Genomic DNA, 13427 nt, shown 5'->3' on the forward strand with positions numbered 1-13427 from the left:
TCAAGACGAAGGGCAAGTTGTTTCAGAGAATTTGAACAATTCTTCAAATTTCAAAGTTAATTTTCAAGTTCTGTCAAGTAACTGGCCTATAATGATATAATAACAGAACTTGAATAGGACATTCACAGAACTCGCAAACGAATATTGAAATTTGATGAATTGTTTAAATTCTATGAAACAACTCATCCTAAGAGAGTTCATTTTTCTTGAATGATTGATAATTTTTACAGTCTGAAATTTGTAAGCTTTTGATGGAGTGGAATACCTTATCTCAACTAATCAGCAAAATTTTAGTAATAAATAAAGGAAATTTAAATAAAAAGCACAATTTATACCACCAACACTTAATATTTATATAAACACCTGTAATAAATAATACCACCTATAAATTTCAATAAAATTAAATAAAATAGTTTACATGTTTATGTAAATATGAAATCTTCGTCCAAGGTAACTTCTTGAGGAATTTGAAAGAAGTCAACGGGAAGCGGATTGCAGTGAGTAGATTGGTAATCGACTAGGTGTTTCCCGATCAAGAAGAACACCTTCTTGTTCTTGTCCGAGTCCCCGGGATGATCCTTGGAGGTAAACACGTTGAGGGCAGGTCCCAGCAGACCCAAGTAGTCCCTCAGCACCTTCACCTGCTCTGGTTCAAACACCTGAGGATATCGGTGGCTTAAAACTTTAACTAATAAATCGTTGCCACGATTCGTGGACAGTTTTCCATCTTCCAAGCAAATGATTTCATCCATAGTACGCCTTATGAATTTTATAGGTCCAGCGTAAGATTTTAGTATTTCGGCGATATTTAGATCAACGTGGCCTCGAATAACTTCATTGACTATCATATTCCAAGAGGAAGGCATGCGAGCCAGCGCCAGAGGGAGCAGGTCATCGAAGGTGGCGTCCAAGATGACTCCTTTAATGTCAGGATATTGCACTGCTGCCCAGGCCACAGAGTAGCAGCCGATGCTCCATCCAAACAGAAGTATATTCTCGGGGAGAAATCCCAACTTGTGAATAGCAAACTGCATGATTGCATCCATGGCATACCTCTCTTGAAGGGGGTAAGGTTGCCCTGTACTTCCGGCAAAGCCCGGGTGGTTCCAGCCCAGCACCGAGTAGCCTGCCTCCAAAGGAGTGGTCATGATGCCAATCTCGTAGAAGCCCGCATTCCCTTCTGAAGTGATTACGAGGGTCTTTCCGTGAGTCGTCGCTTTTCTTTTATCAACAAACATACAGTCGACATCATTGTCATCCCTTGTGTGCACTTTGAAGCGTTGTCCATGGTGCTGCTCTACCAGTTTAATTCTTCCTTCCAACAAATATTTATTAATGGTCATCTGAAGCAGAGAAATAGACCCTGGATATATAATTTTCAATGCAAAACTTCTGATGGCTATTTCACCAATTATATACATCGGGATCCCTTTCCAGCTGCGCAATATCCGATTGGAGGGTTTGTAATAATCTATCCCTTTAGTCTCCTCGACAACCTTACTATCCCAGTCCACTGGCCAATAATGAAAATCAAAGTCATATTTCCTGTGTGGAACAGCAGTGCTGGATTTAGAGTCGGACAACACCCGAATTAGAATCTTCGTGAAGTCTCGGTAATGAGGATTGGTGGCCCTGCCATAGGCTCTGATACATAGTGAAGCAGTCACTACAAATCCTAAGCCCGCCAACATTTTGATTAGAGGAGTCGAGAATGTATTTCTTTCCAAATGTTCTGATCTATACAAGTAGAGTATCACCAGCGGTGAAGTGTAGACAGTGATCTTCCAAATAATATTAAGGGACGTGATGACTTGATCGCCCCATTTTTCGAAATTATTGGGGTTATACAAATTGTCCATCGACCCATCGCCGTGAATTTTACACAAGCGGGGTCCAAATAAATACGACCAAATATTTTTTAAAGGTAAAATCATTGCGAAATGATTAAACTCAGCCGTAGTTTAATCAATAAAATACCACTTCACTTAACTATACTGATGCCGCCGAGATATTGCCTAAGTTTACAAAATTGTATAATTCAACTACAACTACTACCTGTCAAATGTCAAAAAAACAGGGGAAAAGAATGCCCTAGTCGCCCTAGTACGGAACAGTGTTGCCAACGGATCTTGGCCTAATGTCGCCGTTTTTCAAACATTTAGTTCGCATAAATTCTGCCCACATATTCCCCACAAATATTCTGCGTGAGCTTGATTCCCCCTTTTATTATTCGAAATCCACGGGGGGGGGGGGTTGAGGTAGCCTAATCGGCGACCAGTCGCCTATTGGATTTTTTCGTCGCCGATTCTCGTTCTGAGTAGCCTAAATGGCGATAAATCGCCTTCGTTGGAAACACTGGTACGGAAGGCTAGAATCATGCTAGAATCTATAATCTGAAAAATAAACGAGTGGCAAGAATAACAGTTAGGCATAAAAATTATTTTTAGGCGCAACAAATATTTTTATTAGTGTCAGAGGAAAGTTTATGGCGTTACCCAATAAAATAATTTATTGTGTCTTCTATCTTATTTATGCCTCTTTCCTTTTAGGTAATCGAAAATATCTCTGTTCACCGAGAATAAATCAATCAATAAAAACGAAAATTTCATTACTCCGCTCCTACGCTCAAATTATTTAAATAACACTTCGTTTCAACTTTACTAGAAGAAACAACTATTTACATCGCGGGTTTAAATCTCAAATATACTAAAATAAGGAGGTAAAATAGACGAGTAAAACGAGTGTGATATAGATTTACTAGTTCCGGCTTCCATGTAAGTACACCAGCATTATCATTGCACTCGGAATGTGCAAATGGTTTACCTCCTAATTTTGAAACTTATGGTCTGCAACTATAATTGAATTTTTCCTCTCAAATTCTCCGAACAGCGTTAGCAGATGAGGGAACGGCTCGAATTTTATAATTGCAAGTTCAAATAATTAGTGCAATTAGAAGATGCAAATGATTTTCCTCAGAATTTTGTAACACTTGAGTCTGAGCTAGATTTTTTACTATTAAACATGAGAATAGTTTTAAATTTAGAGTTCGACTGCATTTGCACGCGAGTTCATAACCACAGGCTAAAAAAATTATCACTACATTCGGAACACGAAAATGGTTTTCCTCCGAAATTCGCAGCATATGAATTACCAACATTTGTTTACACTTGGAAGAAGTGAATAGTTTTAACTATGTTTTAATGCTATGTACACACGTATATTAATGTTCGAAGGTTTGGCTCGATCGAATATGTTGACTTGGAACCATGCAGTGGCGGACTAAGCCCGTCAGAGGCAAAGACATAAATATACCACTCTCGGCAAAGATGAATGAGCCCCCCCCTAGTTTAAAATATTGATGTCATTTTACAAGATTTTTATTCAGTTCACTTTTGTATGTATATGTGTTTTTTATTTATTTAGTTAAAATGTTGCAAGCGAAATTTAAATACAGATATGTACGAGGAAACTAAAATTCGAATCGATCCGCAAAAAAAAAATCCGATTTGCACCAAGTCTTAAACTTTTTGAAAATCCAGTCACTATGGCCAGGGTCTTATTATGCGTAAGGCAGTGTAGGCAACTGCCTAGGGGCCCCCATCGGGTAGGGGTCCTGGCATGTTTAATCTGGCCCTGGCAGGGCCGTATTGTCTATTAAGCAGTGTAAGCCACTGCCTTGGGGCCTCTAGGGTAAAGAGGTCCTAGCCGATGGTAGCTAAAGGTAAATGGTGCATGCGAATCGGATGTATAGTTTGTTTAACATGTTGTCAACCAGGTTGAAAAACGTGTAAAAAAAAGGTTTTGAGAAAAACGCATTCAAAGTTTTGCTGAAGGTTAATTCAACATACAAACTGCTTCACATAAAATGATCTATCTATCTCTAGATCAGTCATACTCAACCTGCGGCCCGCCGGGCGATTTTGTGCGGCCCTCCATACATTTAATATCAGGAACATGATTTACAAAATCTGGCATTCTATATCACGTTAATTTGAGATTAATTGCGACTTTGACGTACAGACGTTGAAACTCGAAGAGGATAGTATAAGTATAATATACTATCTATATAATATAATATTCTATAAGAGTGTTGCTACTGCACACCATAACTGCACACGCTTGATCTATCTCTAAAAAACAAAAATTTGACAGACAAACATGCGCGCAAATAATTTTGCCCGTGGCAACACATAAAATTTTGACAGTTCTAAAGTTAAATGGTTACCAGTGTTACTACCAACGAAGGCTATAATATAATATGATATAATATTTTTCGCGGCCGGAAATTTTCGAAAATGGAATTCCGTAGCTACCCCCCCCTCCATGGATTTCGAAAAATTGTTGTTGGGAATTACATATGATGTTTTTGGCTGTGCGGAATTTTTTTTCAGCGAAGTTCTGTAACAACCCCCCCCCCCCCCCATGGATTTCGAATAATAAAAGGGGGAATCAAGCTCACACCGTTGGCAACACTGACCAGTATAGTGTTGCGGCCCGCGTAGCTTTACAAACATATGAATGTGGCCCGCAGAAGAAAAAGGTTGAGTATCATTGCTAGATCAATTTTTCGAATTTCTTTAAAACATTTTGTGAGAGCATTCTTAACAAGTGCATCTTTCAAAAAATTAAATTAAAAATAATTTTACAGTGTCCTCCTGGTGCCTTGTTTAGGATTTGATCAAGGGAACATGGAGGCGTTTGGGCCCACCCAGGGCTGCCCCCTACATTAGTCCGCCACTGGAACCATGCTTGTCGTTGCGTCCACACTGGTCCATACGCTCCATACGCTTGATACAAGACGCCATAGATATACCACCAAGACGCTTATTCAAATCGTAAATTTTCGTCGAACATCGAGCAAGAATTACGGATCTTACGTCTTTTTCGCATCGAGCCGTTGGCTTGATATCGAAAAAAAAAGAATATGGCTCGATTTTATTTAACCCTACAGGTTTTACAATATTTCTACAAATAAGTCCCAAAGACATGGTGAAATTTCGGAATGCTTCAGAGGTATTTAAAATGTGCTTATTTTTTAAGTAGTCATTAAAACAAACACCATTTTATAAACTAGATAAAATTATCTTTGCAATTTATGTATTTGACATAAACATATTTATAAAAAATAAATTAAAAAAAAATAAAAGAAAAAACTCACCGGAACATTTTGATTTGGAGCGTCCATAATTTTGAAAGAATTCGATATTTATAAAACACAGTCCTTTTGTGTAGGTAATTAGTAAGAAAACTGTCCCTTAACTTGCAATTTATTCAATAAAATTTTAACTTTCAGCTGTCTCTGAAAGAATTCAGACATTTCGTAATCATGCACTTTGGCAATTTATTTTAATTTTATCCATCTAATAATGTATAAATATTTGATACAAGCTGAGAACAATAATTATTTATATTTCCAATGACAAACAAATCTACAAATTATAGAATAAAATATAAACTTTTATAATGTATGCACGCCCCAGACAGATCAGAGGCTCGACTGGGTTTTTCAATGCTCAGGTTCAGATAGCAACTTGACGAATGTCAATTGTCAATACCGGCAATGCTTTTCAAGAGCAAAGGATCAACCTTACCTTAATCTGATGTGGGTTAATCGTTTTAAAATAAAAGTATTAGTATAAAAATAAAAATAAATTATATGGTGGTGGTAGATCATCTCCCTTCCAGAAAGTAAGTATATTGGGACTTTTTGCCTTATATATTTGAAGTGTGTGAAATAAAATAATTAAAAAATACACCATGGAAAAGACGGGAACACATTTACCAGTCATCCAAAACAAGCCCAAAGGAAAATAAAACAACCCTTTCTTATAATTTTTTTAATCATACTATGAACATGACTTTTTTGACTAACCTGATTTTGAAACAAATACACACTTTTAAAACAACAGAAAATAACACGCAGCACTCATTCAAATACATTTAAAAAGCTAGGATTAACACGGAGCAAGAGAATTAACATGGCACATAACATGCTTGACAGTTAAACATGCAACGAAGATGTGTGAGAAATCAAATCTGCAGAGGTGACACATTATGTAATTATTATTTCAGATACAGTGCAGAAATTTTTTGCCACAAAATGCCCATTTATTCAATTTACAACCAGGGTTGGGCAAAGGTATAGTAATATTTTAGGCACCTGACTCCGGGCGAGCGATATAAAGGGCGCTGAAGTCTTTGAACGAAAACCTGTAATAATGTCCAAAACGTGGCACATAGTTCTAACTGCATTTGGCAAAACTTCCGGAAACACCTGTATGAGAGCGCTGCTCTTTAGAAGTTTTGATTTCATATTTACTAGAAGATATTTATCATGTGTCAAAATTGTATTATGTTAAATTGGCTGAAGTTGCCCAAGCTTTATGCAGAGATTTTGGAAATCAGGTGTAGACAGTAATTTTCCACATAATTTTGCTCCGTAAGGTGGTTTGAAAGGAAGATATGGAAATACGAACATTAGAGGGAGCGCTATAATATTTATTAAAAAAAAAACGATAATAATAATAATTTGTTCTCATTTTTCACATAATCACTGTGAAAGTCGAAAACAATTAACGAAAGTAGAAAAAAATATATGATTAGATTTGGAAACAGCATAAACATGAAATATAAGATTATTGATCCTCAATAAGACAAAAATAATCACTACTGGCTTCTTGCGCTTAGCACAAACTTTCTTGAGAAAATTTTAAAGATGAAAACAGTAAAATTTAGAAGATATTTTAATGAACAATAAATTCCATGTCATATATTATTGGAAATCGAAATGTAATAATGTGGAATGGAAATTTTTCGTAAATTGTAAAACCCAAATGCTATCATAATATACAATAGTTCTGTGGCAGGACAACATCTGTCAGGCCCGCTAGTATATTATATTAATAAACACACAATACATAATATTACTATTCAAACATATTTTGTTTGAATATACTTGTTTAATGTTTAAGCGGCTAGGTAAAAAATTAGATCTATGTAATTACAAAATATGTTGTCAAACATTTTCAGAATGAGATTTTGACGAGAATATTAAATCTTTTCTTCCTCCAAGCGGACATAAGCAGGGGGCGGCGAGTTGTGGGTGACCAGGCTGGTGATGATAGCTCCAGCTCCGACTCCCGCCCCGGCTCCGAGGGGTCCCGCCATCTTTTCCTGGCGCAGCTTGTAGAACAGGTACAGGATCGACATCCACAAGTAAAGGTAGATGCCTGGAATACCATTTACCAGAAGTGGTTTAACTAAATTGCCATTTACAAAACATTTCATGGATAAAAGATAAAATTCAACACATTATGATGTGAATGTAGACAAAGATCAATTTTTAAATGTTGAAATAGCAGAAACAAAGAAAATGAATTTACTATTATATTTAAATAAAATGACTTTGATGTGAATGACAACATCTCTAAATAGTATGAAACAAAGTCACTATCCACGTCAGTTTGTGCGCTTAGTACTTCTAAACTATGCAACGGAGTTTGACAGGGTTTTCAGTATCATTTAGAGAATTTCTTCCGGAAGGTTTATATATATAATACATGGATATTATATTTATTGAAAGTCAAGCAACGTCGGGTACAAGTCAGCTAGTTCAAACTAATTTAACTAGAGTAACTTTACTCTTTGCACGCGGCTGTATCAACTGTTGATACGGCAAAAAGTCTATACTCACACGCGGCTGTATCAACTGTTGATACGGCAAAAAGTCTATACTCACACGCGGCTGGCTGTATCAACAGTTGATACGGAAACTTTGACGGCCGATATTCCAGCGCTCTTTCGTCATAAATGTATTTCTTGCTCACTTGGACATTCGTAGAACTATCACGATGCTGACATCTACAAGAATTTCTCAAAAATAAAATTGTATTTCATAAAAAAAGATCGATAATCAAGTGCGCCTCTTAGTCCTTTAGTTTACATTTTTGTCAACGGATGGCGTTAGTACTAGTATGTCCTAAGCAGGGTACTCACCTAACCGTGTAACCTGTAACGTATCTGATACTGTATCAAGTGAGTACGTAGGCACGAGTCTACTGCGAGCCGCTCGCGGGTGGAGCGCAGTGTGCTCGCAGTGACCCTGTTTCACTGCGAGCACCATAGCGAGCACTAAAGGCGGATCCGGGAGGTCGTAGCTGATATACGCGGTTACCGTGGACGAGCCGTACCCACTTGCAGATTGATATAGTATCAGATACATTACATGCTACACCCTAGATGAGTACCCTGCTATTTACAACTTTTCATAACTAAAAATGATAAGTGATCATGGTGTCCCACTTGTGTCTATCAACGCAGTGGCCTAAGTACACACACGCTAGAGTGGTTTATTTATGACGCCGAGTGAATGGCGGGACCACATTCAAAAGATACGGCACGTCTTTGTTTGAAATTTTATGTTTTTGTTTTTATAAACATCTAAGAGTGTTGACACACGAGGATTTGTTTTCATATTGTGGAGAATAATCTGTTCTGTCTATACAGGGTGTATCGGCACATACCCGACAAACTTTAACCAGCTATTCCTTAGCATATTTGGAGTAAAAAATCTTATGTGCACTTTGCTGTCCGGTAACGTTTTTTTTTAATAAAAAATTTATTATTCATATTCTCACTACATGTCACCACTGTTTTATCCTTTGTCAAAGTTTGAAAACCCATCTGGCAAATATTTTATTCGAATTCCGTTGAACAATGCACGTGTGTACCTATATTGGCGCACTTACAATCACAACGAAATGGCACGGCACCATTCGTCTCATTTTTAACTATTATTATTTTGTGTGCGAAAGAGCGAAGACGCTTTTTGACATACTTGCTTATAACAGCTGGTGAACACGAAACGCAATGCCAATGACAGTGATGTAGTGTGGAAATTTTATTATTTTTTATTTTTAATAGAAAAAAAATGCTACTGGACAGCAAAGTGCCCATAACATTTTTTACTCCAAATGTGCTAAGGAATAACTGGTTAAAGTTTGTCGGGTTAGTGCCGATACACCCTGTATAGTCCAATAAATCATGCCAGAATGCTATAATTTGACATTTAATTGCGTGCATAGGTATTTGAAAATATGTACCGCGTACGGGTATAGATAAAACGGAGCAAATTAACGCGTTCAAAAGGTTAATAAGTAAAACCTCCAATTGTAATATTTAATTATTGAAGATAATATTAGCGATTCCTAAATGAAAATTTGAAACAGAAAATCAGAAAAAGATGCGGTCACATCTAGGACACATAAAGATAGCTGCCAATAAAAATGTGCAGTGAGAAAAATGAAGACAATGTTGGTAGTTCTTATTCAAAGTATGATACAGTTAAATATGACCGAATGAGATGCTCTTTTAGCATAATTCAACTATTGATTTTGAATGGAATTTGAAGGAAATATGGATGCACATGCAGGCGTGTGCATTCCGTATAGGCATTAAGCCCTGCACAATTTATCCTTTTCATCAGATAATATAAAACTTAATTATAAAGTGAAATATTATTTGATATATTAATGAGAAAAGGGGGAATTGGGCGGGACTTAATGCCTAGGTCGAACTGACGCAATTGCCCCATATGACGCTTTTACCCTATCTCGTATTATTTAAATTTTATCTATATAAATAAAAATATTTGTTTTTGGGGTGTTATGCCGTGTTTCGCTAACTCCTTCTTTAGCCAATGTTTCGGACAGCATTGCAGTGTCCATTATCAGGGCAGATGTGTTAAGAAGGAGTTAGCGCTACACGGCATACACCCCAAAAACAAATAACAAAAATACTTTTGGCCGTGAAAATCTTAAATCATAAAATATTCGTTTGTTCAAAATCTTAAGTCTGCGAAAGTTCTTCACAGATTGCTTTCAAATTTTGACTCAACGTTGCATTCGAATATGCATGTTTTATATACATATATTATCTGTACAGACAGATTGAGCCAGAGCAACGTGTGGCGGGGTACAGCTAGTAATAACTATAAAATACTAACCAATGAATATGGCAGAAACGGAGAACAGAATTATATTTTGAAAAACAAAAGCGAGGATTACACACACAACGGCTATGGCGAGTAGCTGCAGCATGTTCATCAAAAGCCATGGCACCAAATAAGATTCGTTAGTCTGCAAAAAGAAAAAATAAAAGTAATAATACATGATAAATTTAATAATTAATTGTAGTTTCTACTAGAAATAATTTTATTATTTTTTTTTGGTAAACTAATGTTTAAGACAAGATTTTTTTATGCATAGCACCGTCCCGTTGGCGTCATGTATCTTTTATCAGGAGATTTTTCAATGTGGATGAGTGTTTCAGGCTAATAATTATTACTTATAAAAATAATAAGAAATAATTTTGTTACCTTGCAAATTCCATACATGAGAGCCAGGTTCATAATCAACTGAATGACTTGAGATCCGATTAAGGTAGCGGTCAAACTGTGAGCAGCTGAAAACACAAATAAAACATTAATATCATCTGTGCTACGGCATCCACTATCGTAGGCCTAAGAATGTGGCATTCTTTTTCCCAGTCCAGCCCCAAATGTAATACTTTGATATTTAGGCTCATTATGGAGAAGCCTCTATGGTGGTCGGCTTACTTGATACATGATCCAAGCTTACATTACAATAAGATCATTTCCATATTGTATTTTGCCTAATTATTGTAATTTTTACCATACTTGAAAGTTTTTAGGCTTTCCTAGGTTTAACATCTAGGTTTTGAAATTGAACAGCGGACCACGGAGACGTTTGTATGTCAGGGTGTGTATAAACGTCTGGGCCGAGCTGAACTACAGCTTAGTGAAAGGAAGGAAGCAAACGGCGCGAAATGTTACTTCGTTCCTTTCCTAATTCATACATTACAGCTGAATGAAACAAAGTACAAGTAGGTACTGACAAGTGTAGTTTCTGATGTGAAGGTGAAAACTTTCTGGTTATGTTTAAAAGATACCAACCATTAGCACATTTTTGTTCTGCGAAAACAGAACTAACATTGGTTAGAAAATGATTTAATGCTTACTTCGATTCTCGATTTCTATGTTGAACAGTCGATGGTTTGGAGATCCACCAAAAGATATGTTAGCATTCACATCCTCGAGTGTTGGGATCAGCCAGCATAAGCTTGCGATGACACCAGCCTACAAGAGATATCCATAGTTAGCTAACTCTTTGCACGCGGCCGTATCAACTGTTGTTACGGCAAAAAGTCCATCACACACGGCTGTATCAACAGTTGATATGGAAACTTTGAATGCCGATATTCCAGCGGTCTTTCGTCATAAATTTATTTCCCGCTCACTTGAACATTCGTAGAACTATCACGATGATCTACAAGAATTTCTCGAAATAAAATTGTATTTCATAAAAGAAAAACATCGATAATGAAGTGCACATCTTCGCCCTTCGAGTGCCATAGTTTACAATTTTGTCAACGGATGGCGTTAGTACTAGTTTATCTTATGGATAGTTATCTGCGCTTGCGTGCGCCGAGTTAATCTGCGGAGTCTGCTCCGATAATATTCTTTGTTCTTGTAATATTAAATCATTACGAAAAATTTTACTTTTTTCATTTACTTGATATATTGTGCCGAGTGAGTGAGAATTTTTTTTTAAAAATATGCACAATAAGGTGATGAAATTGAAATGAAATTTTTATTAAAATATGAAAATGAAATTTTTATTAAAATATAGCGATTTAAAACAAAATTAAAGAAATTCACACGAGACCTTTATTTTCGCCCGGAGACAGCGCCAGCGCAAAATATACCGGGCCTAAATGTGTTAATACTTTTTATTTTATTTTAAATAAAACCTTTTGATTCAACTTAATTACTAGAAAAGGAAACTGACTGCATTTGGGAAATTTTTAGCATTTTAATGTTTAATTACGTAAAATGAAAATTCAGTAAAATAGTGCCCTAACATATCATAACCCAACCCAACCTACAATAACCCAACCTACAATAACCCAACCTACAATAACCCAACCTACAATAACCCAACCTACAATAACCCAACCTACAATAACCCAACCTACAATAACCCAACCTACAATAACCCAACCTACAATAACCTAACCTATAATAACCTTACCTTTTTTATAAAACGTACCTAAATACCTTTATTTTATTTTTCGAGATGGGCCAAAATAGTATCTACCTAGTATTTGCATTAAAATGTAGTTGGATTTTTTTGTCAGGTAAAAATTCTAGCCACTCATATCAGGAATATCAACAAAGGAAAATGACATCAAGACATCATCCCATAGAACGAATGCGAATTTTAATTTTACGTAACGAAAATGCTAACATTAAAAATTTCCCAAATGCATTCAGTTTCCTATTAAACTAATTAAGGTGAATCAAAAGGTTTCATTTAAAAATATTTCGTATTATCCCCTGGCCAGCGATCCCGAACAATTACCATTATTAGTTGTGATGTCTGCGACCACCCATTACCATTACTCAGAAACGAATAGAAGCCATTTTATAGGCATGGAATTGCCATGAGGTAGCTCAAAGGCATCAAAGTATTTTATATATGGTTACTGATACACAAACAGACTTTCAACAATATACATAAAACATATTGACCCTAAAACAAATTATAATAATTACCATTCCCACCCAGCCGATGATCATCCCACCAGTTTTGAGATTGAAACCGCAACACGATTGCATCTTGATAACTTTACCAATTTACCGGAGTTCAGAAGACACTAGAATAAAAAGGAATAATTAGGAAGGTAACAATAACGAGAGGTTAAATTCCAGGAGTTATATAGAATCCTTGAATCGGCTTAAAAACATACATTTGAAAAAATGCACATTGGCTTTGAGCAATAATTATTTTCGCAAACATCTTAAAAAGTTAAATAAAATACATTTCCAATCAGATTTCGCCTTCTGAAGATTATTTGCCGGCAAAAGCCGCTTAGTGAGCGCGAATTTGACGTAAATATATGGTAATTACCGAGAAATAAGCACTTATAATCTGGACTGCAGATGATGCACCGACCACGCGTCCGTCCGCCGCACGAGAGATTTCTAGAAGAAAAAATTTCAATTTCAAAGCAAAGAAGGTACTCGGTAAACTCCGTGACTTTAACATGACGCCACAGGGTGGTAAAACTAATAAAAACTTCCGCCGTTTTGTTGATTTCTTCATTTGCCACCATGGTTTGAATTTCCAATGCGCCGATGCACCAATTGAGGCTATTCAATGAATAATTACGCTGCTACAAACGGTAGGTACCTACCCCGAAGAGTTTATATAAATGCGACAGAATGTTAATCGACGACAATTTTTACAAAACGTTTGAATATTATTAGACAGATGCACGGTCATGCAATAAAGTCAACGTTGTATGCGAGTTTTTTTTTTAAGTTTTGCGATAAGATATTTTTATCA

General features: G+C 36.3%; 2 protein-coding genes across 2 annotated transcripts; both read right to left on the reverse strand.

Annotated features, from left to right (window-relative positions):
• Positions 1–340: 340 nt before the first annotated feature.
• Positions 341–2089, reverse strand: LOC149424990 (phosphatidylserine lipase ABHD16A). Its single transcript, XM_089650895.1, has one exon. The coding sequence runs from the start codon at positions 1932–1934 to the stop codon at positions 423–425; it is 1512 nt and encodes a 503-aa protein (XP_089507021.1). The 5' UTR covers positions 1935–2089; the 3' UTR covers positions 341–422.
• A 3557-nt stretch (positions 2090–5646) lies between these two features.
• On the reverse strand, positions 5647–13076 carry LOC149424991 (uncharacterized). Its single transcript, XM_089650896.1, has 6 exons — positions 12990–13076; positions 12635–12735; positions 11038–11155; positions 10376–10461; positions 10004–10136; positions 5647–7229 (listed from the first exon to the last, which is right to left on the reverse strand). The coding sequence occupies exons 2-6, from the start codon at positions 12695–12697 to the stop codon at positions 7051–7053; spliced, it is 579 nt and encodes a 192-aa protein (XP_089507022.1). The 5' UTR covers positions 12698–12735; positions 12990–13076; the 3' UTR covers positions 5647–7050.
• Positions 13077–13427: the final 351 nt, after the last annotated feature.

The sequence above is a fragment of the Hesperophylax consimilis genome, chromosome 3 (assembly GCF_061612785.1).
Source record: "Hesperophylax consimilis isolate HC1 chromosome 3, BYU_Hcon_1.0, whole genome shotgun sequence".
NCBI classification, from domain to species: domain Eukaryota; kingdom Metazoa; phylum Arthropoda; class Insecta; order Trichoptera; family Limnephilidae; genus Hesperophylax; species Hesperophylax consimilis.